We start from the raw sequence: 23,706 nt of genomic DNA, 5'->3' as shown, positions 1-23,706 counted from the left end.
TTTGCCTGGTAGAGACATTAGTTTTGATCTCTGTATGGATACAAATTGGCACAATTACATTTGACAAAATGGGCTATTTGTTGTGATTTGATACCATGTCGAAACTCTAACCCACACATGGGAAAAGAGAAATTAACTTAAAAGCATTTTCCCACTGCAATATCAGTTCTAAATAGCAGCATTGCTATAGTCGGGATAAAACAAACACAAGAGGTGCTTGATAATTCAAACACAAAAGGTGCTTGGCAGGTGGACGTACTATCACATTAACAGCTGAACATTATGCAAGCTCTAAGCTACAAGCTATAAAAAAAAAGAAAGAAAAAAGCAGTTTTCGCAGGTTACTGACGTTGAAATAGGTTTCTTGTAAGGTCCTATGTCCCTTCACCTCCCATCTGCAAGAAATCTTGACCTAGGATGCAATACTGCTTTCTGGGTGACCTTCAGTTCCTATTTAGCCATAGGAAGTGCACAAGCTGTGGCTGTTTTCACTTCATTGTCAGCAGAATATGAATGGAAGAATTGGGTACCAATACCTGCTTCAGACTGCACCCATCGAAGAATTCATGACAGCATTTGAAAGAAACAATAGAGCGCAGATCAGGCACTCTGGGAAATTACTGATCTACATACAGTTCCCAGAATGCTTAGTACAGATGCTGCCACTAGGACTCACTCATGGACTTACCACAGTGGTGTGAAGATGAGAAACTGGTGCCATGCATGGCAAAAAGCTAAGCTGTGTTGCTAACATACAAAGACCCACGTCTGAAGGGATTTTTTACTGAAGATTCCAGTCAGGCAAGTAAAAGGTGTGGTTTTATTTCAAACAGGAAGTGCTGGCATTAGAATCAAAGGAAATGAGCATCTTTGAATTGTAGTTCCCTAGCTTTGGAGTGGGAGTGGAGATGCTACTGCTTATCTTATGCGAGTTCTGGTCACTTTAATGCACATGCCTATCTGGGTTCTGCATGAAATTGTCCTGGGCTGACAGCTGCCGCTCAGTGGAATACAATTTTACCTGGGCATTTAAATGGAATATTTGTCTGACTTTACAGTGCCCTTGTCGATTCTGCACTGTGAAACAACAGGTAAGTTGGGCGACCAAACTGGCTTTAGCAGTGCCATGAACATGTTTAATCACAAGGTTCATGTCATCATCTTCTCAAAGGTCTCTCACCCCTTTCTCCACAAGTCAAAGCACAGACTAAACAGTGTTTCTAAATCTATGTCCTGCTCCACAACCGAGCTGGATAGGAGAATGTGCGGCTTCCAGGAGGTCTTACTCTGATTAAGTATATATCCTCACTTATACAAGTGCATATATGCTCATAGATGCCATTGGCCACACGTCATAAAGACTTGGATTTTATGCCTGGATTTTTAAGGGATCTTAGATGGTTAGTAACGTACTGTAACCCTGCAATTAAGAGATACGTATAGCTGAACAAAGCACCCATCCATGTTGTATCTACTAGGCAATATATTTCTATATATTTAACTTGCAAAATCATCTTATCCCCAAATGCTTAGCCAGCAATGATTTATTATTCTTTCAAATGGAAAACAAAATCACGTATAATAAAAAAATATTCTGGTTTGTTTCCATTAAAAATCACAGCAAAGGATATACAAACTTGTTTTTGAAATTTAATAAATGAAATAGTCTTGTCTTCTTACATCTGACTTATTAGCCAGATATGGTTTATCAAGGGCAAGACACAACCACTGAAATGCATTTATATGAAGAAATGCCATACCAACCTAATTGAAGAGAATTAACATGCATTAATCATGAAGTCCCTAAAGAATAGTTGGACAATTGCCCCCTAGGTCTTTGTCAGTTTATGAAGTAAATTAACAACTTTTAAGGAATTCTCAGAGAATTTCAGGAGTTGTATTGGGATTCTGAAATTGTCCCAGACTTCTATGCCACACAAAAGTGCATTTGCAACCACTGTTTACACTAAAACATTTTTCCTACAGAAAGAAAACTCTTGACTATAAAACTTGGGGCTGTTCATTTCCTAAACCTACCCCGAAAATGCATTTATTACAGCTCTTCACGTAAGAGCATATTCAGGATAGGGGACTACCTGCAACTGGCTGCAAACGGTTGGTGAACACACACAAACATCCAGTTACGAGTTCACCGATATTAGCTGTTGAACCTACCCAGGAACGAGAAACATCCCGAACCACGACTCCAGAAGAACAAAGTTGTGAACAACGAAAGCGGAACAACGCGTTCGTTAACCACGACTTCGTTCTTCTGTGCCTTAACCACGCATGTGCTCAACAACGCACATGCGTGGTTAAGGCACAGAAGAAGGGAGTCGGTTTCAGAGGAGGACGCGGTCAGGAAAGTGGGGCTGGGGCTGTTTTAGGGGTGGGATGGGGGTCGGAGTTTTTTTTTGTTTTTAGGGGCAGAGGTGGGGGGGTCGGGTAGCTTAGGTTTTAGAAGGGGATCGCAGTAGTTTTAGGGGCTGGGGGCGGGGTATTTTTAGTTTTTAGGGGTGGGGTGGGGTGGGGGTCGGACAGTTTAAGTTTTAGAGGAGGGTGGGGGTAGGGGTAGTCAGGTAAGTGGGGCTGGAGCAGGGCTGGGGGTAGTTTTAGGGGCGGGGGTACTTTTATTTTTTTAGGGGTGGGGGTTAGGGTAGTTTTAGGGGTGGGCGTAAGGGGTCAGGGTAGTTTAGGTTTTAGGGGGGTCGCAGTAGTTTTAGGGGTGGGGTGTCAGGGTATTTTTAGGTTTTGGGGGTGTGGGGTCGGGGTAGTTTTAGTGGGGTGGGGTTGAGGTATTTTTAGTTTTTAGGGGCAGAGGTCGGGGTAGTTTAGGTTTTAAGGTGGGTTGCGGTAGTAGTAGGGGAGGGTTGGGGGTCGGGGTATTTTTAGTTTTTAGGGGTAGTTTTAGGGGCAGGGTCGCTGAAGTTTTAGGATGGTGTTGTCAGGGTATTTTTAGTTTTTAGGGGTGGGTGGGGTTAGTTTAGGTTTTATGGGGTGGGGGTTGGGTATTTTTAGTTTTTAGGGGGGTGGAGGGTCGCAGTAGTTTTAGGGGCGGGGTAGCTTAAGTTTTAGGGGTGGGAATCGGAGTAAGGGGGTAGGGGTAGAATTGTTTTTAGGGTCAGGGGTGGGGTACAATTGTTTTAGGGATTGGGGATCAGGGTGGGGGGGTCGCATCCTGGAACCACGCATGCCGTTCCACGCACGCCTTTACCAGGAATGCCTTTACAATGAAAAATCATTTTCAAGGCATTCTTGGTAACAATGCAGTCGTTGTTTCGACCGCGTTGTTTAAGAATGCGTGGTTCCAGCATTCATTGTTCTGACTTATTTTCCCCAGGAACACCCACAAACCTGCTCCTAGTCGTAGGTATGTTCTACAAGTAATGTACTAAATTGGTATAATTCCAATGAGAGCAGAGATTTTTTATGGTAAAATCAAATATCCCTGATATGATGAATGAGGAATGAGACTGCACCCCATTAGTACAATAACTTCAATAATTGTAAAGAATAAGATATTGTGTTCTGTAATTAGGTACATACATGCAAAGAGTGTTCTCAAAATGCATTTTGACCCCAAAGACTGTTCACACAGCAAATAAACCAGTAAAAATAACGATACACAGTTTGATTTTTTTTAAATGTTTCAAAGTCCTTCTAAATCAGGTTTTGGTGTGTACATTGTTAGTCAGAGGGCCTGGCTCAAACCCAAGTGGGTTATCTCTTTAATTTCCTCTAGTTACTAAAGTCTACGTGCCTAGTTCAGCAGCATTGCTTAAGTGCAGATGGAGACATTCCAGGAGATTAACCTTGCCTTCTTGTTTCTTACTTTGATTTAATAGATAAATGTAATAAAATGTGTTCCAATGGTTGTTCTTGGGATAGGAATGCCACGTTCTTATCGACAGAGGGATGGGGATACACATCTGTTTGAGTGCCGAATTGTAAGACACGGTTTCTCATGTAATGGCTTGCTCAAACTTGTTAAAGATCAGATGTACAAAGGTTCAGCTCACAATGTTAATGATTGGAGTAATGATGGTAAGACTTTTTCCAGTCTGAATCTATTTTTTGTGAGTTCTCAAAAAATTGGTCATCCATAGGCTTCTGACTGGCTAGTAGTTGTGGGGCAGCCTGTTTAGGTATCATTCGACTTTGCCTCAATTTGCTTTGTGCGCAATTCAGGCCCCGTTAATTGATGCCTTCATTAGAAGAGATGTAGTGTCTTTTGAGGAGATTTTAGCCTACTCTTCAAATTCATGAGTCGGTCAACCTCTGCGCTGTAACTGCTGTTTGGGGAATGGTCCATTCAAAAGGCACAGTCACAGCATCATCAGTACTGGCATCACTACCCTTTTTTTGGAACTAGCAACACAAAGGTGGTTGTCCATCTTACAGAAACACATATAGGTGGTCATTCCAACCCTGGCGGTCCATGACCGCCGGGTTGGAGGACCGCGGGAGCACCGCCGACAGGCCGGCGGTGCTCCAATAGGCATTCCGACCGCGGCGGTAAAGCCGCGGTCGGACCGGCAACACTGGCGGTTTCCCGCCAGTGTACCGCCGCCCTTTGGAATCCTCCAAGGCGGCGCAGCTAGCTGCGCCGCCGAAGGTATTCCGACCCCCCCTTCCGCCATCCAGTTCCCGGCGGTCCGCCCGCCGGGAACCGGATGGCGGTAGGGGGGGTCGCGGGGCCCCTGCAGTGCCCATGCCACTGGCATGGGCACTGCAGGGGCCCCCGTAAGAGGGCCCCTAAATGTATTTCACTGTCTGCTGCGCAGACAGTGAAATACGCGACGGGTGCAACTGCACCCGTCGCACAGCTTCCACTCCGCCGGCTCGATTCCGAGCCGGCTTCATCGTGGAAGCCTCTTTCCCGCTGGGCTGGCGGGCGGCCTGAAGGCGGCCGCCCGCCAGCCCAGCGGGAATGTCAGAATTACCGCCGCGGTCTTTCGACCGCGGAACGGTAACCTGACGGCGGGACTTTGGCGGGCGGCGGGCCATAGTCTAAACAGATCTTGATGTTAGTCAATCTCCCTTGATTGCCTTCCAGTGAAAGATGGATCTGGCCGTCATCAGTGAGCATTCGCTGCTGCAAATGCAGCTTTTTCATTACCTTTGCCCGAGGACGCATATTGATAATAAATAATAAGGTCAGAGTGACAAGCACTGTGGTATTCAATGTGCAACCTTGAGCATGGGGGGTTTAACTGGCCAATTTCTTCTTCGTTGCTGGGGTTTTGAAGAAATGACGGGATCCAATCAAATCTTTTGAGCAGATTGTAACATGTAACCGGCTGCAGAGAGAGCAAGAAAAATTAATTGTGTGTGCTTGTCCTCGCCTAAGATGATGAGGTTTGAGATTTGCCAGTATGGTCTTTCTTTTGCCACACTAAAATCTGAACATTGGTCACATGGTAACGTGTTCCAAGTACTCCTTTAGTTGCCTGGTAAGTGGTAATGTCTCTTTCTAGAATTTTGCCTGGCGACAGCAGGTTTTGCAGCTACTTTTTTTTATCATCACCTGCACATTTTCAAATGAAATGGGATAGAAAAACGTAAACTGAATGATGCATATTGTCAGTCCGTGTGGGAGGTATTTCATTTATTCTGTCTGTCTGACTTTTTTTGTAACTTTGTATTTGTGAAGCTGCTCCATGAAGCCTGGATTCGGGCAGATCGCAGGTCTTGCATTTTTCACAGTGGAAAATGCTCTTGCAAAATTAAGTCCTTCTGCATGCATCAGGAAACCGATGACAATTGCTGCTGACCGAGAGACTCCTGCGTTGCAATGAACAAGGACCACACCATCCTTCAAAGAAAAAAAACAATGTGTAACAAATGGCATGACAATTGTGCCACATATTTACTGAAATTATTCTAGTAACTTTCTGACACTACAATTTAGTGCATGCAAACATGTTAGCTACAGAATGGAGAGGACGGTTCAAAGCAGTTTCAGATGCCATCAAGAAAGTTGACCAACTAGCGTCCTATGGATCTTAAATGTAGACTGTCTAAGTAACAGGGCTTCCTTCAAAAAAGCATAACGTCTTTAAAAATACTAGAGGACACCACCTAGATCAGGCTCAGGATAGCTAAAACCACTAAGAACTATCAATACAATACACAGATAATGCACATTATTTTAAATATAACTGAACTCTCAACAACTGGAGAAAGTGAGTGCCTCTTAATTGATCCACTCCGCCTCGCTTTAGGCAGCTGCCCACAAGGGGCCCTTCAAGGCCCATCAGCACATGCCTCAGTACCAATCACTGCAGTGTCCTGAGTATCCTTGTGCCCTTACGACACCTGACATCACACATAAACATGTATATATTTTTATGCTCTGATGCAGTTACTGCAGAAAGGGGGGTTAATTTCAAAACGCATGCTTTACACAGATTATGCCAAACATTATCTTTCATAATTTGGAGAGCTGACTGCATTATGGAGAATTCTAGATTTTATCCAATGAGAGCCCTATTTTCATTCGGATTCACTTCTTTAAATAGTGATAAACACATGCCACACTTCTGTGATGTGACCGTGTCTGAAACTTTCAATGCATCGTTGAGTTTTTTGGAGTCTAGTTGGAATTTTACTACCTTTTACTCTTTGTACATGGAGAAGTGGTATGAAGAGGTGCAGCCGCTTCATCGCCCACTCACTTTCCCTCCGCCCTCAGAGTGCACATTCACACCCTTCTCTGAGGCACTCATCTGACATGCGAATGACCTTACCACAAATGCTTGTGCCAAGACAGACACTGATATGGCATCTTTCAAGCTCATTAACCTTCATTGACCAAAAAAGCAAGACAAATGACTGACTATGCTTAGCTCTGCTGACCTCTTTAAGTCATGGAAGTGTCCAAAGGCACAGATGGAGATCGCACCAGCAAGTTGGTATCCCAATGCCACCAAAGGAGATAAGATTCACCCTCCTGTGAGACAAGGACCTTAACTGATGTAGTATTTCCTGGCACTGCAGGGAACTCTTTCTGTGTGGATGTGCCCTTGTGAAAGAGCAGAATGTTGTTACTCATAGTGTAATTAATCAGTGGCTGTAGTGGGCTGACCAATTGCCCCATGCACTAAGCTGTAATAGGCTGAAGTAAAAGTTAAATGATACAACAGACTGAGGTATGAGGAGGACTGAGTGAAAGCCCCTATAAGTAAATATAACATACATAGAATTTAAGTAAAATCAAAATGTTTTGAATAGTGCCAGATCTTCAAAGTCCTCTGTCCCAAAGACATTTATTTATTCGGGTTGTAAAGAAAGGGTTTCAGAAACGTTTAATGAAAGAAGCCTTACTTGTCCAGATCGGTGGATTCAGGGGAAAAAGAAGAATAACAATATCCTGGGATAAGGAACGAAGTTTCAGTAAGACACCCCTGAAGATTCAGAGAGCCATCCTACATGGAAAGAAATGTAATATCGTGTCTGGGAATGCAGTGACCCTCCCCACTTCTCCATCCCAAGCTGATAGCCACCAAAAACAATTGTTTTGATAAAGAAACCACTAGTGGAGGTTGACAGGGGGATGCTTGCGGGGTGCGGAGAACCAACAGACAATACAGGTGAAGCATCTAGTATCTGTGGCGAAAGCTGCAAAGGGGTTGAGATCCAAACGGGTACAGCTAGAATCCCTTGCTCTGCGCTTCTCTGAATGGCCACTGACAGTGTAGAGAAGAGGAAAAACAACAGAAAACCTCCCCGAAGGAAGATCAGAATTCTGAAGAATGATGGAAGAGAGTGTTATCTCTAAGATTCGCATCAAGATGAGATGTTGATCTAACGATGAGTGGTGCACCAAGGAGAGTGGGGATCCAAGATTTCAGCATATGGCTACCAATTTCTCAGGAATACAAGTGGAGAGAGAGGAAGGGGTTCTTGCAAGGGAGAGGGCAATGCTGGGACAAAAAAAAAGTAAGATTTGATGATCATATTAAAAAACAATGTTCACAATGTCAAAATAGGCTGGATGCAAGCATGCCTTTCACAGGGTGATCTCTTAACTCAGCTAGATAAGGACTGTGACGAGGAAGATGTACAGGCCAATTGTGAGCTTTTCTGTTTTAATCCAAAGCTAATATGCTACCCTACACCCATTTTCTGAACACAAAATAGTGAAAAACATCAGTTATCTGACTGTTACATTTACTGAAACGCACAAGATAAAACATGGAATATATGAGTCTGTTACAACATAGTGAACACGTCCAAGGGCAATAACGTGCAATGAGAGGGTGAATTTGGTATAATTAATGAATCTAGTGAGAGTTAATTTAGTTAAACAAACATTACGAAGTTTCTCTGTTAGTTTTAGTATTTGCAAAGACTGTGCTTAGAGGACCATGGGTGGAGAAGAACAGAGAGGGATGCCATAAAGGAGCGTAGGGACACCCCTTTCCAACAGGTGAAGATAGAGCAGGCAGATCCTGGGCCAGAGAAAGGCAGAAGACCGGACAATGAAAACCAATATGAATCAAGCAAAGGGAAAAAGAGGGAGGGTCTGTGGAAGAGTCTCTGCATTTGTGGCAGAATCTCCACACTGCAGTTCTCATTATGGAGATTCCGCAACGAGTGCAGAGGCTCCACCACGACTGCGGAGGCTTTTTGTGAATCAGGCCCAGAGTGTGGAGGCAAAGAAGAGTGGGGGAGCGAAACAAAAGGGAAGGTGTTCCTAAATGCATTCTCTTTTTCCAATAGAACCCAACATAAGAACCAAAGGAATCTGGGCTGGTGTACTGGAACTGCTAGGTCTATAGAGATCAGGTCAGTTTAGCTGCTCTGTGCCTCAAAGATATAGAGGGGTTGAGAACACTGGGCCTGATTACGACCTTGGCAGGTGGGATGTTCCGTCACAAACATGACTGATATCCCACCCGCTGTTTTACAAGTTCGATAGGATATAATGGAACTTTTAATACGGCGGGGGATATCCGTCACATTTGTGACAGAGTATCCCACCTGCCAAGTTCATAATCAGGCCCATTGGGTGCAAAGTAAGAAATCTGCACAACAACCTGGATACAGAGGAAACAGTGAAGGACATGGATAGAGTAATCATATTTCAAAGGACATTGAACTGGGTACTAAGGGGCCTAGTCACAATTTTGCATTTATACATGTAAATGTAATCACATATAAAATTACTGCTGCATCTAGAAGTAAAGCTGCACTTTTTTGGCATTCACCACTTCCTGGTGTAAATGTAACCTAAGTGTAGGCTTATATGTCACCACCCTTGGTGGAGCCTCCTACAGCACAATTTATGAGTTTAAAGCTACTACTAGTAACTTTTCCCATGTAGACAGAGATCCCTACCGCCATGGCGGTTATCTCCGGTTTGGAACATTATTTACTTTTATTCTTCTTTAAAAAATATCAAAAAAATATTTTAACATAAAATAGAAATATGAAATAACTTGAAATATTTATTATAAACCTATAGCTATTAAAAAAATGTTACAGCACATTATTCATTAAGTTAAATGTGTTGTAAATAATTTAAATATATTTATTTAATTTACAAAAAAAATTAAAAAATCACACCGTTACATTTTTGTTTAACATATATTCCATTTTGCTTAAAGTCCTCCCTGAGCCACAACTCAACATGCTCTTGATGGTATAATAAACTATTTGTAGAAACTTAAAATGAATAATGCAGTGTCTACTACTCGGAGAAAACATGTAAATCTGATCACAACAGCACATCCAGACTAGTTCTGTGATTACTTTACTAAGAAATTATTTTTATTTTTCTAACAAAAGTTTAAAAGATTAATTTGCATTTATTTTAAATTACGTTTATTATTGATTTTTAAAATTGTAAAATTGTCAAATTTTGTTGACGTTTAATTTGACAATACAGCCTCCATGTTGCGGGCTACAAAGCCTTGTTCTCAATGTATTATTTGGTTTGGGATATCAAATGAAGAAAACCTACCTATAAGATAATACTATAATTATGTAGTACTTTTATATAAGCATTTGCAAAAGGAGTACCTGAACTATGCACACCGACTGAAGCAAAGCTTCTTTCTCAGCATACTTATGTTTCATTCTTTCTCACCTAGCACCATATGACAATCATTCCCTTCAAAATAAGTTTCACAAAATATTGTATATGGTTTGCAATTACGAAACATCACAAAGTGGAGACCAAGGGGCATATTTACAAGCCCATAGCACCACCGGAGCTTTACTTTTTGTGATACTCCTGTGGCGCTGTGCACTGACCCATATTTACAAGGCAGCACTAAGCTACTTTTTGTGGCTTAATGCCACTTTTCAAATATGGACCCCTCCAACGCAGTTTTCTGTGGCAGAGGGGAGTGCTGTGAGTGTTGCTGTGGGTGTTCCACTGCAACACCCATTGCTTTTGACGCTGCCCCAGATTTACAAGGAATCATAAATCTGAGGCAACACCAAAAACTAACATCACCCCAGGGGTGGCGTTAGCATGGCCAAACGATGAGAAATACTTTTATTTCTCCTTGTTTTTTCTTTGTGTGCTGCATTCTGCAGCACACACAGAAAAGAGCAAAACGCCATGAATGACTGTATATGTGAAGGAAGGTATCCCTTTCTGCACATAAACAATCATTAAATAATGACTATTTGCTACTACTATGTGTGCTGCATTGTGCAGCACATAGAGAACTGCAAAATCACCACTGTAGATTGTTTATGTGCAGGAAGGGACCCCTTCCTGCACATAAACAATGAATCCCTTCAGCGCAGACACCCTTGCACTTTGGTGCAAGTATGCATTCGTTGGCAGCTGAATTTAGCGCCAGCTCTAGGGGAAACATAGGTGTGCGCCATATTTTTGTAAATATGGTGCATCCCTGTGTGTTAGAACTGGCACAGCGCTGCAAATTTTGGCTCAGCTCTTTGTAAATCTAGCCCCCAAATGTCTTCCCATGAAAGCAATGGAGATGTCTACTTTTCAAATGATGCAGAGGCAGACAACCAGTCATCTATTCGCTCAGTAAAAATGTATGCCATTCACACATATACCATCGCTTATCTTAAAAGGAGACACATTCAACAAACCCTGAACCCCACTATCCGCCACCTGGCCAGTCCACAGACACTAATGTTGATGATTACTTATATAAATGTAATTCACTATGGTTGCTTTGCATACGTTTTCACTAGTACATTCCCTAATGTGCATTATTAGATTCTACAATATACTTCAATATTCAATATACCAGAGATCAATGTCTCAGTCATCCTTAAGTATCAATTTATTGAAAGGACAAAACTTGCTATGATTGTATTCCCCTTTAATTGTTAATGAATACAATTAATTTTAATTATAATGCACTTGAGTTGTTCAGAATTTATTCAGCTGTTTGCTAATTCTCAGCAAAAGTGTTCCCGGCAATGCAGCTGGTTAAAACAAAGCAATGGGGCTGCTTAGCCCAAGAAAACCACAAGGCGTTTATCTTTATTATTTCTTGTGTATACACTGCTGACCTTTGTTTGTCTTGGACAAAATCTTAATCAAAACTGTGGGCCTTATTTAATATTTCGCGGACAGGGAGCTCTGTCAAAACAGTGGCGGATGGCCGAATAGCTTCTCTAAAAATGAATTTTAGGGGGGGTGGGAGCAGACTGGGCCACAGATAAAACATGGCTATTTTATCAGATAACCAATTAAATAGTTATTTTGGGCTATTGGGAACATTTCAGACTTCTCCCTAAAAAGTTTAGTACCGGAGACAAAACTACAAGTGGCCACAGGTATTCTCAGTATCTAAGATTCAAAAAAATATATCATCAGCATATAAAAAAAACTCCTTTAACATCTTGGGTCTTTTATAACTCAGACACTGCCAAATGAATGCTGAAAGTTGCAATGGGAACTCTTGTCCCTGACCATTTTCTAAAGGATAAGGCCTAAAAACCCTCAAGAGAAATAATATGAAACTATGCCTGGGAACAAGCAAAGCCATTTTTCCAAACTAATCCTCAAAACAAAACTTACTCCAAGTGAAGTGGAAGTCCTCGCTGCCCACCCACCTCAATGTAGAGTGCTGCACTAGATATACTACCATCGATGTAATGATTACGTCAATCGATATCTTGATCTTATTACACCTAGCTTTTTTGAATCCAGTTCGAGAGAGGAGAATTAAAACATCACTCAACCATCCTAACCTAAAGGCTATTATCTTTGCAAAAGGACAGTGGACTATAATTTCTACACAATGACGAATCCTTATACGGTTTTGTGATTAGAGCAGGCAGTGCCTCTTTCATTCAACTGGTTACATAAAACATGTATATAGTTTACCAAGGTAGTACTGAGAAAATGAAAATACCCCTGACCCCCACTTTGAACCAAAGCTCTTATGGCACCAAGCAAATAAAGCAAGTCATCACAACTTTCCCAGAAGAGCTCGCTTGTGTTGTTCATCCAAGCATTCATCTATCCAACCCTTCATCCTTCCGTCCACCTGCTGATACTACCATTTCACCTTAACATTCTGTCATCCATTCATTCTTTCATCCATCATTCAGACTTTCATCTTCATATCCGTCCACCCATCCATATCCAAACCTATCCATCTATCTCCAAACTTATCAATTAAACCTATCCAGCTATCCATGCACACTTTCACTTATCCATCTCTCCATCCAACTTTTCACTCATCCCACCTCAGTCATTCATCCATTCTTTCGCTCATCCATCCATCTTTTCACTTAATCAATCCTCCCTTTCAGTCATCATTCCAACCACCCTTTGCCTTAGCCATCCATTTTTTACTAAACCATCCACCCTTTCACTCTTCTATCGATCCATTTACCCATTCACTCAAGCAACCATCTATCCCTTTCTCTCACTCATCCATCTACACTTTCACGCATCTGTCCACCAGTTCACCCTTCCTTTCACTCATCTTACCCATTTCTTTCACTCAGCCCTCCATCCTCCTTTCATAAATCCACCCTCTCTTTCACTCATCCATCCATGCATCCTTTTATCCATCTTTCCATCCAGCCATTTTCACTCATCTATCATTCTTTCATTTATCCATCCATTCTTCACTCATCCATCTTCTCATTCATCCACCATTTCACTCTATCCATCCCTACATCCTGTTTCATTCATCCTATCCATTCATCCGTTTACTCACTTCTCCATCCATCATTCCTTTCTGTTAGTCATTCTTTTCTCTCATCATCCATCCATCCACCATTTCACTCATCCATCCACCCTTTCTTCCTTCCATCCATCCATCCTTTCACTCATCCATCCAATCTTTCTCCCATTGATCCATCCACCCTCTGACTCATCCATCCGTTCTTTTACTCATTCATCCTTAGATTCATCCTTCCACTCACCCATCCACCCTATCACTCACTCACATTTGTCTTCTAAGTTGAAGACAGAAAAATCCCATCAAGAACTTCACATCCGCTGTGGCTGCTAAAGTGAGGGGTTCATGATGCCCCAGCATCCATGCTTTTACTCATCCATCCACCCTTTAACTTAGTCCATCCATCCACCATGTTACTCCATTCACTCATCCATCCACCTTTCACTCAGTCATCCATACTTTCACCCATTCACGCATCCATACTTTCTCTTATCATCCATTCACCCTTTCATGCATCCATCTATCCACTTTTTCAGCCATCCATACTTTCATTCATCCATCCAGGCTTTCACTTATCCATCCATCCTCTCTTTCACTAATCCATTCATTCTTTCACTCGTCCATCCTTACATCCATCGTTACACTCATTCATCCATTAATCTACACATCCACTCTTTTACTCACCTATCCATCTTTTCACTCACATACCCATCCATACTTTCACTCACTCACTCACCAACCCTTTCACATATTATTTATGAGTCTTTGTATGTCGAGCTGCAGACAGAAGAGTCCCATCAAGCTCCACCCGCTGTAGCTGCTGTAATTTACACTACTACTAATGCAAAGTGATTTATTATCTTTTCATAAAAACAGAATATGAAACTAGCTTAATGGAGAGCTTCACCACTTTACAGCTAGCAGCTAGTTAATTACTGCTGCTGGATGGCATATATCCTGCCCTGAGAGTCTGGCTGCATGTGAAGCTGGTATCCTGGCTATCACTTTGGTCATAGCATAACGCTAATCTACACGTCTGCAAAAGCCCAGGCCTGTCCCTGGTAATGTGAGGTCCAGAACGTATTCTGCTACCCAGAGAGGCACACCAGGCATGCCGTCATAGTGGGTATTGGACTACTGACTATGCATTGTGTAAGCCTTACAAAGAAGTTGTGGCAGTGTACTGGACCTTTTCCTCGGTGTGAAAGAGAATGGCGTCTATTGGCTCATCACGAGTTAACTTAAAGTTACTCTTTTATGTGAGCACTAGACCACTGCACTGACATGTGTGTGTGTGTTGAGTTTGTGTGTGAACCCAGTATGTGGTACGTGTACAGTAGTAGGATGAAACTCTGGAGGACCAGCAGAATTCAATCTGGATGGCCCCTGGGTTTGCATCGCACAAGATGATGGGTGGCTACAGCTTCCCAGACGGTGGAAGTTTACTGACTGCATTCCTGTAGCTGGAGGGTGAGCACTGATACACTGAAGTGAAGGAAAATGGAGACAAGGCTATCCTTACAAGCTGAATCAGGTGCTTGTTAGCAAAAGGCTGCTCATTAGTTCTTTCTCAGCACTGCCACTAGGTCACGTCTGCAGTTTCTGTTGTTCAAGGCGAGGAACTTTCTACATAGGGCCTTTTTGCTGCGCCTGATTACTGCTTCAGGAAGGCTAATGGCAGCCAGGTACAGACAGCTAACATCATTGAGCTCCTATTTTGTAAAAAAGCAGCCAAAACAGGACATCTGAAGTAGAGGTGGGTGGGGCACTGAAGGCTCGAGCCTGGCTAGAGCATGATGCCTGGCTCTGGTTCAGCTTGAGAACCTCAAGCACAAAACCAGCTGACTCTTTATGAAGCCTCATTGCCCAAGGTTCTCCTCACCCATCACCTGCAGCAGACGTGCTGCACTGTGACCTTATTCCACACGGGAAGATGGTGAAAGCCAGTGGAGTCCTATTAAAAGAGCTTTTTATACTAATAGGTAATACTGCTGATGGAGTGTGATTAAAATCTAATAATTAACATGAGAAACTTGCAATATAATACTTAGTGAAATTGCATAGAAAATGTAAACGTTAACGCATGTGTATGAAATGTGCCCACGGGGAGTGGCCACCATTGTATTAGATGATTAGTGAAATTGACTAATCATGAAATATTAATGTACTAATGTATGATTTTGTATTAGTATTAAGAGTTATATGTTAAGGTTTTGCTAATTAATCATTAGGCCTTAGTTAGCATGAGTCGGGGCCTAGCTGTCCGGTTTCATATTAAATGCGTTTTTCTAATGAGCAATGTGCTGACTTGCTGAAGGACATGAAGCTGTACTTTTCCAGGAGTTAGAGATGTATGTGTAACCATAGTAAATCTTCTCATGAGAACCCGACTTTCTCAAGGAGACATTCTTGTGGAGCGCAACAGGTACCAGGTCATTTAGACTAGGGAACACAATGGGACTACTGACTTGAGTAACAAATGTCACTTATTCCTCACCTGACATTCTACCCGTTGGAGGCGTCAAACCCAGGAACCAATAAACTACGTGAGAACTGTTATGGGGTGACAATCGTAATGAGGTGACCGATGGACTATTGGATGGAGATAATGATGCACCAAAACTTGACCAATTGGAAATTAGACTTGTTCGACAATTTTAATATAACTGCATCACCCGAGGAGAAATCAGCCATTACATGCAATTCCGAGCTATTATATGCCATTCCTATGCCTTAGCCATTACGTGCCTTTGCTATTGCCTAGACACTTTGTTACTCTGCTTAAAGATTTTGCTGTTTGATTCTTCAAACCATCCTTACTTTGCCTTGCCCGATGCTTACTTGTCCTCCTTATGAGGGAAGTGTCCCTTATTACCTGTCTTGCTGAACTTTGTGGTGTTTCCTGGCTGATGGCGAATCAACTGATGTCCTGAGGACGAAGACTGACTCTGTATGCTGACTCATTACGGAGGGTAACTATATGATTATGAAATTGTAATTGTCTGTTTGCCTTTTCTTTCTAGGTACCATCTGCTTCTTTTGCTAATTGGAGGTTAGTTAAGGAGTTCACTAAACGGGCGCAAATAGACAAATGACTAATCTATGCTTTGTTGAATAATGCGCTAATGATATGCTGCTGAAATTAATCCATGTCAACGTCGTGCTATGTTCTAATGTTCATGATCTTTGCTTTGATGAAATCTTATTCGAGTTGCCCTATTATGACATTGTTGATGTGTTTTCTGGTTTTGAGACTAATAAACTTGCTAGTAGAGTGTAATCAATAGGAAATAAATATCATAAATCTTACTAAATCCTGGTGTGGTTATTCACGACTGAAAGGTCATGGTGTGTTTCAAGTTTATTGATGTTATTGATTCATTCGAATGATTTGCTATTGTGAATATTGATGAGGTTATTGATTTATTGATTGACATGTTGATTAGTTATCTCGTCTTAAGGAGACTTCAATCAGGGTCAAAAGATTCATCAGCCTAAAACGAGTCCCAGAGTGAATAAATTGTCTAGATTGAGACGCGTTAACAGTTCTGGTAGCAGAGGACGGTTGCGACCCTTTTGGGCCCTAGGACGAGGGACCATTGTTTTGGAATTGTTTTTGAAATAATGCAAATTGGAGGTATGATGTGCCCCTAAGTCCTAAATAACTTTCCCGGAATCTCGGAGCTTGCCGAAGTGAGTTGGGTATGTTCTCAGTGTTCTAGTGATGGTGTGAGTGAAGTAGAATTTGTGCTTACTCAGCTTATGCATATCGCAGGTGAATTGTGAGGTCTGCGAGAATTTAGGCCAGGTAATGTTTTAGTAGGAGTGGGCATACTCCCTGGTATGAGAGTAGGGAAGTCAGCGAAATTCATGTGAGTGTGGCGCTTTGTGCGCAAAAACAAACAAAATGTAAACAAAATAAAAGACGCAAAAATTAAGTTTTTCAAGGCTTTAAAAAGTGCTTTGAGGGGAGTTACGTACATTACAGCAAGTGTGGAGGAGCCTACACCGCCAGAGGATACTCCGGCTTATGCCGTAATGGAGAAAAAGGGAGACGCGCCATGTCTTTGGCTAAAGCATTGGTGCAGATTAACAGAGAAAGATGGGTGTTTGGCGTTTCCAGAGAATGGAACCTTTAATATAGGAGTCCTAGAAAATTTGCAGAAAGCACTAAATGAGCAGAAGCCGCCTCCGAGACCAGCTCAGTTTGAGGCATTACCGATTTGGAATTTAATGGGCATACGACAGAGGCAACAGAAATTCGAACGGAGAATGAGGGGAGCAGCAAAGACCTTTGCAGAAGCTAGATGGGATAGTGAGACTCGGATGTGGAGGAGGGAAATAATGGACGCAAGAAGCCAAAACACAGGGAAGAAAGGCCACTTGTAAAACAGACAAAGGCTCTAGCAAGCAGAAGGAGATTCAGAAGTCTTGGGTAGATGCAGACGATTCTGATGATGATGAATTTCTAAATCAGTTGTTACATGATCGACTGCCACCATATGCCATAAATGACAATAGACAGGAAATTCCCAAGGGACGACACCGAGAGGACAGTCGAGGGATCGAGATATTTGTTGGACTTCAGTTCGATTGGGGTTCCTTTGGAGACCATGAGACAAGCAGGTTTGGGTCTATTGACTCCACAGGTATTGAGTGCAAAGATGTCACAGACACCGATGGTGCAGGCTGGAAATATCTTGTTGCAGGGCTTGACAGCGCAACAACTGAATGAGTGGTTAGACAAGCTTAACACTCCGCAGACTACTCCTGCGATAGCAGAGAGGTCAAAGAGAAAAGAATACCTGAATTTTGTGAGGTTGGGTGTGAAAGCAGCGGAGCTAGTTGACGGAACTATGGGAGTGAACAGGTTGGAATCATTCACTGAGGCAGAACTGAGGTACCTGTGCCCGAAAATAACCAAAGAAGTGAGTAAGGTGCATCAGAGGTTAGCGAATGCAGCAGACAAATATGATATAGATTTAGACAATACTAAGCACTTGAAGAGGAGTTACAGGTTAGACTTCGAACCTAAAGATTTTGATCACATGAGATCCACTGGAATGAAGGCACACCTCAAAGAGATACTGCAGAGTGCTCAAGTTTGGGGAGCATTAGAGAAGTGGGAAGGCAGATGGGCAAAGAAGAGAGATAAGAGTAAAGGTGATTGCCTGGAACCGCAGCAGGCGAAAGCTGCACCAGACACGGGAACAATAAAGATGTTGCCAATGAGAGAGACAGCTGGAGGGGTTCTAGTTCATGTACCATGGTCTAGAGGTGACATTTTGTCATTTACTAACGATTATCCCAGGTTGAGGGAAAGCCGATAGAGTGGTACCAGCAGACGGACAAGTTTGTGAAGCTCGCGAAGGGCCTTTGGGAAGAATTGAATACCCTGTTTGAGATTATAGTTCCCGCTGATTTGTGGCTTGAATGCAAGAGGGGTGTGGATTGGCCGACAGAGGAACCGCCAAGGGACAAGATTACTGGAGCACTGTCTCCTGACGTGATGAGGTATTACCATAAGGTGATTGAGTTTTTAAAACAAAAGGTGTCGCCGAAAGTCACTGATTGGCAGAAAATTGATCGAAAGGCACAAGAAGGCAAAGAGTCGATACATGCTTACTATGAGAGGTTGTTAAAAGCATCTAAACATTACAGTGGCACAGAGGTCATAGAACCGAAAGACATGAATCATCTTGTGTTCAGGTTCGTTGAGGGATTGAGACCAGAGATTAGCCAGATGATTAAGAATCATTTGATCTGTTCGCAAGCGAAACCGATTGATGAGGTGTTGCAGTATGCGAAATACTGTAGCGATGAGATTGAATTGAAACAGAAAAAGCTGAAGAAGGTGATGGTGATGCAAATTAAGTCAGCTCAGGCAGGGATGCAGGGAAATGGAGTACAGCAGATGGTACAGCAACAGCCTCAAGGGAACGGAATGTTCCAGCCGCAAACAAGAGGCAGAGGTCGGGGAGGTTTTGTGAACCGTGGTCCAGATTTGAATACTGTTGTGGTTCAAAAAGACATGCAAGGGAGGAAAAAGATGTTGCCATGCCATGCGTGCGGGGAGCGTGGGACATTGGAAGCGGGAGTGCCCAATGATGGTGCAGGATGGTGTAATTCAACAAAGCAATGATGTCGGTACATTTCAAAATGTGACGGGTCCAAGAATGAGGGGTCAAAATCCAAACTTCCAGAATAATATGGTTCAGATGCAGGGTCTCCAGCCTATGCAACAAATACAAATGCCACGCATTCAACAAGCACAGCTGCAGCAGATACAACAGCAGGTTCCCATGGTACTTAGACAGCAAATGCAGTTGCCCTTAGCTCGGATGGGACAGCAACAGGTGATGCTTCCTCAACAGGTCACAGGCCAAACAATGAGTCAAAATAATACAGTACAACAGTTCCCATTGCGTGGTGAGAATAGAATAAACAATGAATGGTCGGATGATTGTTCAGATAGTGAGGAGTGCAGGCTTGCAGCGTCCCTAGAAGTAGACCAGAGGGGACCTTATGTGCAGGGGAAGGTGATGGGTCACAAGGTTTCGTTCCTGGTTGACACCAGAGCTACACACTCTACAGTCAGAAGTTCAGAGGTTCAAAAATTGCCGCTTTCGGGGCATACTATAAAGGTGGTAGGAGTAGCAAATCAGCTCTTGACAAATCCAATTACAGAGCCGGTCGAAGTTGAGATTGGTACCTTCCAGGAATTACACAGGTTTGTAGTCTGTGATTCAAGTCCCGTATCCCTACTGGGAAGAGACTTACTGTGTAAGACGAGGTGTTCGATCACCTGTTCCAATGAAGGGATTGAGGTGCAGACAAACAGTAATGATGAAGGGGACGATGGTCAGATCTCAGAGCCAGAGACTGAGACAACAGATGAGGAATACCCTTTGATAAGCTTCTTCCTGATGTTCACAGTGATCGATTTGCCAACAGAATTACAGGGAACAGTGACAGAGAAGGTATGGGATTTGACAGGAAAGGAAGTGGGACTGATCAAAGGCGTAGAACCAGTCAAAGTAGAGGTGAAGCCAAATGCTGTGTTTCCCCAGGTACCGCAGTACCACATGGCACAAGATGTTCTCATTCAAGTGACGCAGAGAATTGCAGACTTTGTGAAGCAAGGGCTCTTAAAAGAAGTGATGAGCAGCCCATGTAATTTGCCAATAATGGGACTGAGAAAGCCTTGTCGGAAAGTTCGAATTGTTCAAGATCTGAGAAAAATTAACGAGATAGTGGTAAAATGTTGCCCCGTAGTGCCAAATCCAGCCGTGATCATGTTTCAGGTTCCATGTGATGCAGAGTGGTTCACGTTGTGGACTTGTCTCAAGCGTTCTTTTCGGTGCCTCTTCAGTTTCAAATTCTTGGACAAGGTTTTCAGTTGGTGTCGAATTCCTCAAGGGTTTTCAGAATCACCTTCCATCTTCAATTAGAATACTGAAGAAGGATTTGGAATCATTGGAACTGCCTTTTAATTCGACTCTAGTACAGTACATTGATGACTTGTTGATTGCGCCCAAAACGAAAGATGACTTCAGGTATGATACTATTGCCTTACTGAATCATTTGGGAAAGAACGGACATAAAGTGTCCCCAAAGAAGCTACAGTACTGTCAGAAAGAGGTTAAGTACTTAGGCCACCTGATTGAGAGGGGTCAAGGAGAATATCCAAAGAAAGAGTGACAGCCATATTACAGATGAGTCCCCCAACATCTAAGAGAGATGTGAGGATGTTTTTGGGAATGGTGGGCTTCTGTCGCCAGTGGATTCTCAACTTCTCGATTATCTCTAAACCTTTGGTGAGCTTGACTGTCAAGGAGATTAAGGATGGCCCGGGTGCCCTAACTATGTCCGAGCAAGAAATGAAGGCATTCATTGAACTGAGAGAGTGCATGTGCAGGGCTCCAGCTTTAGGTATGCCTGACTACACAAAGCCTTTTGTCTTGTTTTGTCATGAACGTGATACTTGTTCTTTGTCTGTCCTGACGCAGGTCCATGGAGGTGCAAACCGCCCAGTAGAATATTTTTCAGCTACTTTGGACCCAGTTGCAGCAGCCTTACCAGGTTGTTTGCGAGCAGTTGCAGCAGTTGGTCAAAGCCTTACTCAGTGTGAAGGTATAGGGATGGGACATCCCTTAACAGTAATGGTCCCACACTTAGTTGAAATACTACTCACCCGAACTAAGACGCAGCATATGACAAATGCAAGACTCACCAAATATGAAACGGTTATATTGGGGTCACCTAATGTATCACTGAAAAGATGTACTGTGTTAAACCCGGCAACTTTGCTTCCCAATGAGAATACAGATATTGATGATGCTGAGGAGGTGGAACATGATTGTCTTGAGGTAACCGAACTGTGCCCCAAACCGAGACCTGATATTAAAGATACCCAATTGGAGGAAAATTATTAAATTATCTTTGTTGATGGTTCATGCCTGTGAGACTCAGTGGGAGTACTAAGAGCCGGATATGCTGTGTGTACAATCACCGGTATCCTGGAAGCATCTTGGCTCGAGAGGGTGAACTCTGCTCAAGTGGCTGAATTGGTTGCTCTTACTAGGGCATGCCATGCCGCTGACAAACTAAAAGTGACTATCTATACTGACAGCAGATACGGATTTGGAATTGTCCATGATTTTGGCCAATTATGGTCCCAGGGGGGTTTCCTGACTTCTTCTGGTTCTCCAGTGAAAAATGGGGAGAAAATTAAGGAGTTGTTGAACGCGATTCAGTTACCTCTTGAAATTGCTGTGGTGAAATGCAATGCTCATGTTAAATCGCAAGACTTTGTGTCAATGGGAAAGGGATATGCAGATCAAGTCGCAAGGTTTTGTGCATTAAACTGTATATCGTTCAAAGATTAGTGGGAATTGTTATCGGAAACTGAAAATGAAACATGCACAGGTTATGCATTGAGGGTGGATGACGCAATGGAAGAGTTAAAACTGTTGCAGGGACGTGCCAGCAAAGATGAGAAACGCGCTTGGTTTAAAATGCAATGTGTACAAAGACCAGATGATTTGTGGGTTTCAGATGAGGGGAAAATGGTTTTGCCAAACAGTCTTTTGTCACAGTTTGCAAGGTTTTACCATGGACAAGCACATATTGGGAGAGATGCCAAGATTAGGTTGTTCAAAATCGATTGGTTTAACCCGAAGTTCAGACAAGCCGCAGAAGTAAACTGTGGTGAATTTGAGCCACATTGGGAGAGCAGGAGGTCCATTTAGCAGGATGCAGATGGATTTTATTGAGATGCCTGTGTGTGGAGAACTGAGGTATGTGTTGGTGATTGTGTGTATCTTTAGTCACTGGATTGAAGCTTACCCTACACGTAGGAATGACAGTCTCACAGTAGCGAAGTTGCTGCTTAGGGAGTTGATACCACGTTTCGGGTTTCCGATCTCTTTAGAATCAGATAGGGGAAGCCACTTCAACAAAGAGGTGGTTAAGCTCTTGTGTGCTGCACTGAACATTGAACAGAAGTTGCATTGTAGCTACCGTCCCGAAGCCTCAGGATTAGTGGAACAGATGAATGGTACCTTGAATCAAGAATGGCAAAGATGTGTGCAGCTACAAACTTGAAATGGCCTGATGCATTGCCCTTAGTGCTGATGTCAATGAGAAATACATCTAACAAGAAAACAGGACTGTCTCTGCATGAAATTCTCATGGGCCGAGCTATGAAATTGCCCGCAGTGCCTGCAAATGCTCTTGTGAATATCACGGATGATATGGTGTTGGACTACTGCAAGGGTCTGGCTGACGTGGTCCGCTCTTTCTCTCACCAGCTGGAAGCCACCATACTGCCACCGATAAATGATCCAGGTCACAATCTGAAAGCCGGTGACTGGGTTGTTGTCAAGAAACACGTGAGGAAGTCGTGTTTGGAGTCAAGGTGGAAAGGGCTGTATCAAGTGATACTGACAACTACAACTGCTGTGAAATGTGCGGGAATTCCAAACTGGATCCATGCCAGTCACACAAAGAAGGTAACGTGTCCAACTGATGAGGAACTTGAGTTGTTGAAAATAACAACTACAGAAAAGGAAGTCTCAGGCCCGGAGAGTAATCAAAGGGGAACTGAGACAGAAGGAGAGCCCGTTGAGGACGGCTTGGTCACTCCAGAAAAAGAGCTGAGACCCGGAGGGGTGACAGTGAGCCTATCTCAACTGAGGCACCAGGGGAACCGACGCAAAGAGAGGTTCTCCCAGAAGCAGACAGATACAAGATTGAAGTAGAGCCCGTGACAGACCCAGAAGGCGAAGGGGAAGAGTCAGGAGAGAAGCAAAGCAGCCAGACTCCTCCTGAGCAAGTCCATCAAGAGAAGACACCACAGCATCAGAGGAGGGCGGAGAACAGCCACAAGATAGACGAAAAGTCGGAAAGGTACTGAAAGGAGATAAGTGGCCAGAACCACAAAATGGAAAAGAGAAAGTAGTCGTCAGCAAAACAATAGAGGAGGAGCTAGATACCACAAGGAAGGAAGATTTGAGTGAACAAGAAGTGCAGGGTGACCGCAAATTGAAAAGAAAGAGAATAGCAAACA

At 43.0% G+C, this 23,706-nt stretch overlaps 1 protein-coding gene across 1 annotated transcript in view; it reads right to left on the bottom strand.

The window, feature by feature from the left end:
* Positions 1–5,011: 5,011 nt before the first annotated feature.
* Positions 5,012–23,706, bottom strand: part of DUSP19 (dual specificity phosphatase 19) — a 90,711-nt gene continuing 72,016 nt past the window's right edge. Inside the window, exon 4 of the mRNA XM_069225778.1 lies at positions 5,012–5,815. Coding sequence (XP_069081879.1) covers positions 5,609–5,815 — 207 coding nt within the window. The 3' untranslated portion in view covers positions 5,012–5,608. The remainder of the gene's footprint in view (positions 5,816–23,706) is intronic.

This window comes from Pleurodeles waltl, chromosome 3_1 (genome assembly GCF_031143425.1).
Source record: "Pleurodeles waltl isolate 20211129_DDA chromosome 3_1, aPleWal1.hap1.20221129, whole genome shotgun sequence".
Lineage (NCBI taxonomy): Eukaryota > Metazoa > Chordata > Amphibia > Caudata > Salamandridae > Pleurodeles > Pleurodeles waltl.
Note: the sequence above shows the minus strand (reverse complement) of the source record. Positions and strands in the feature narration are given on the sequence as shown.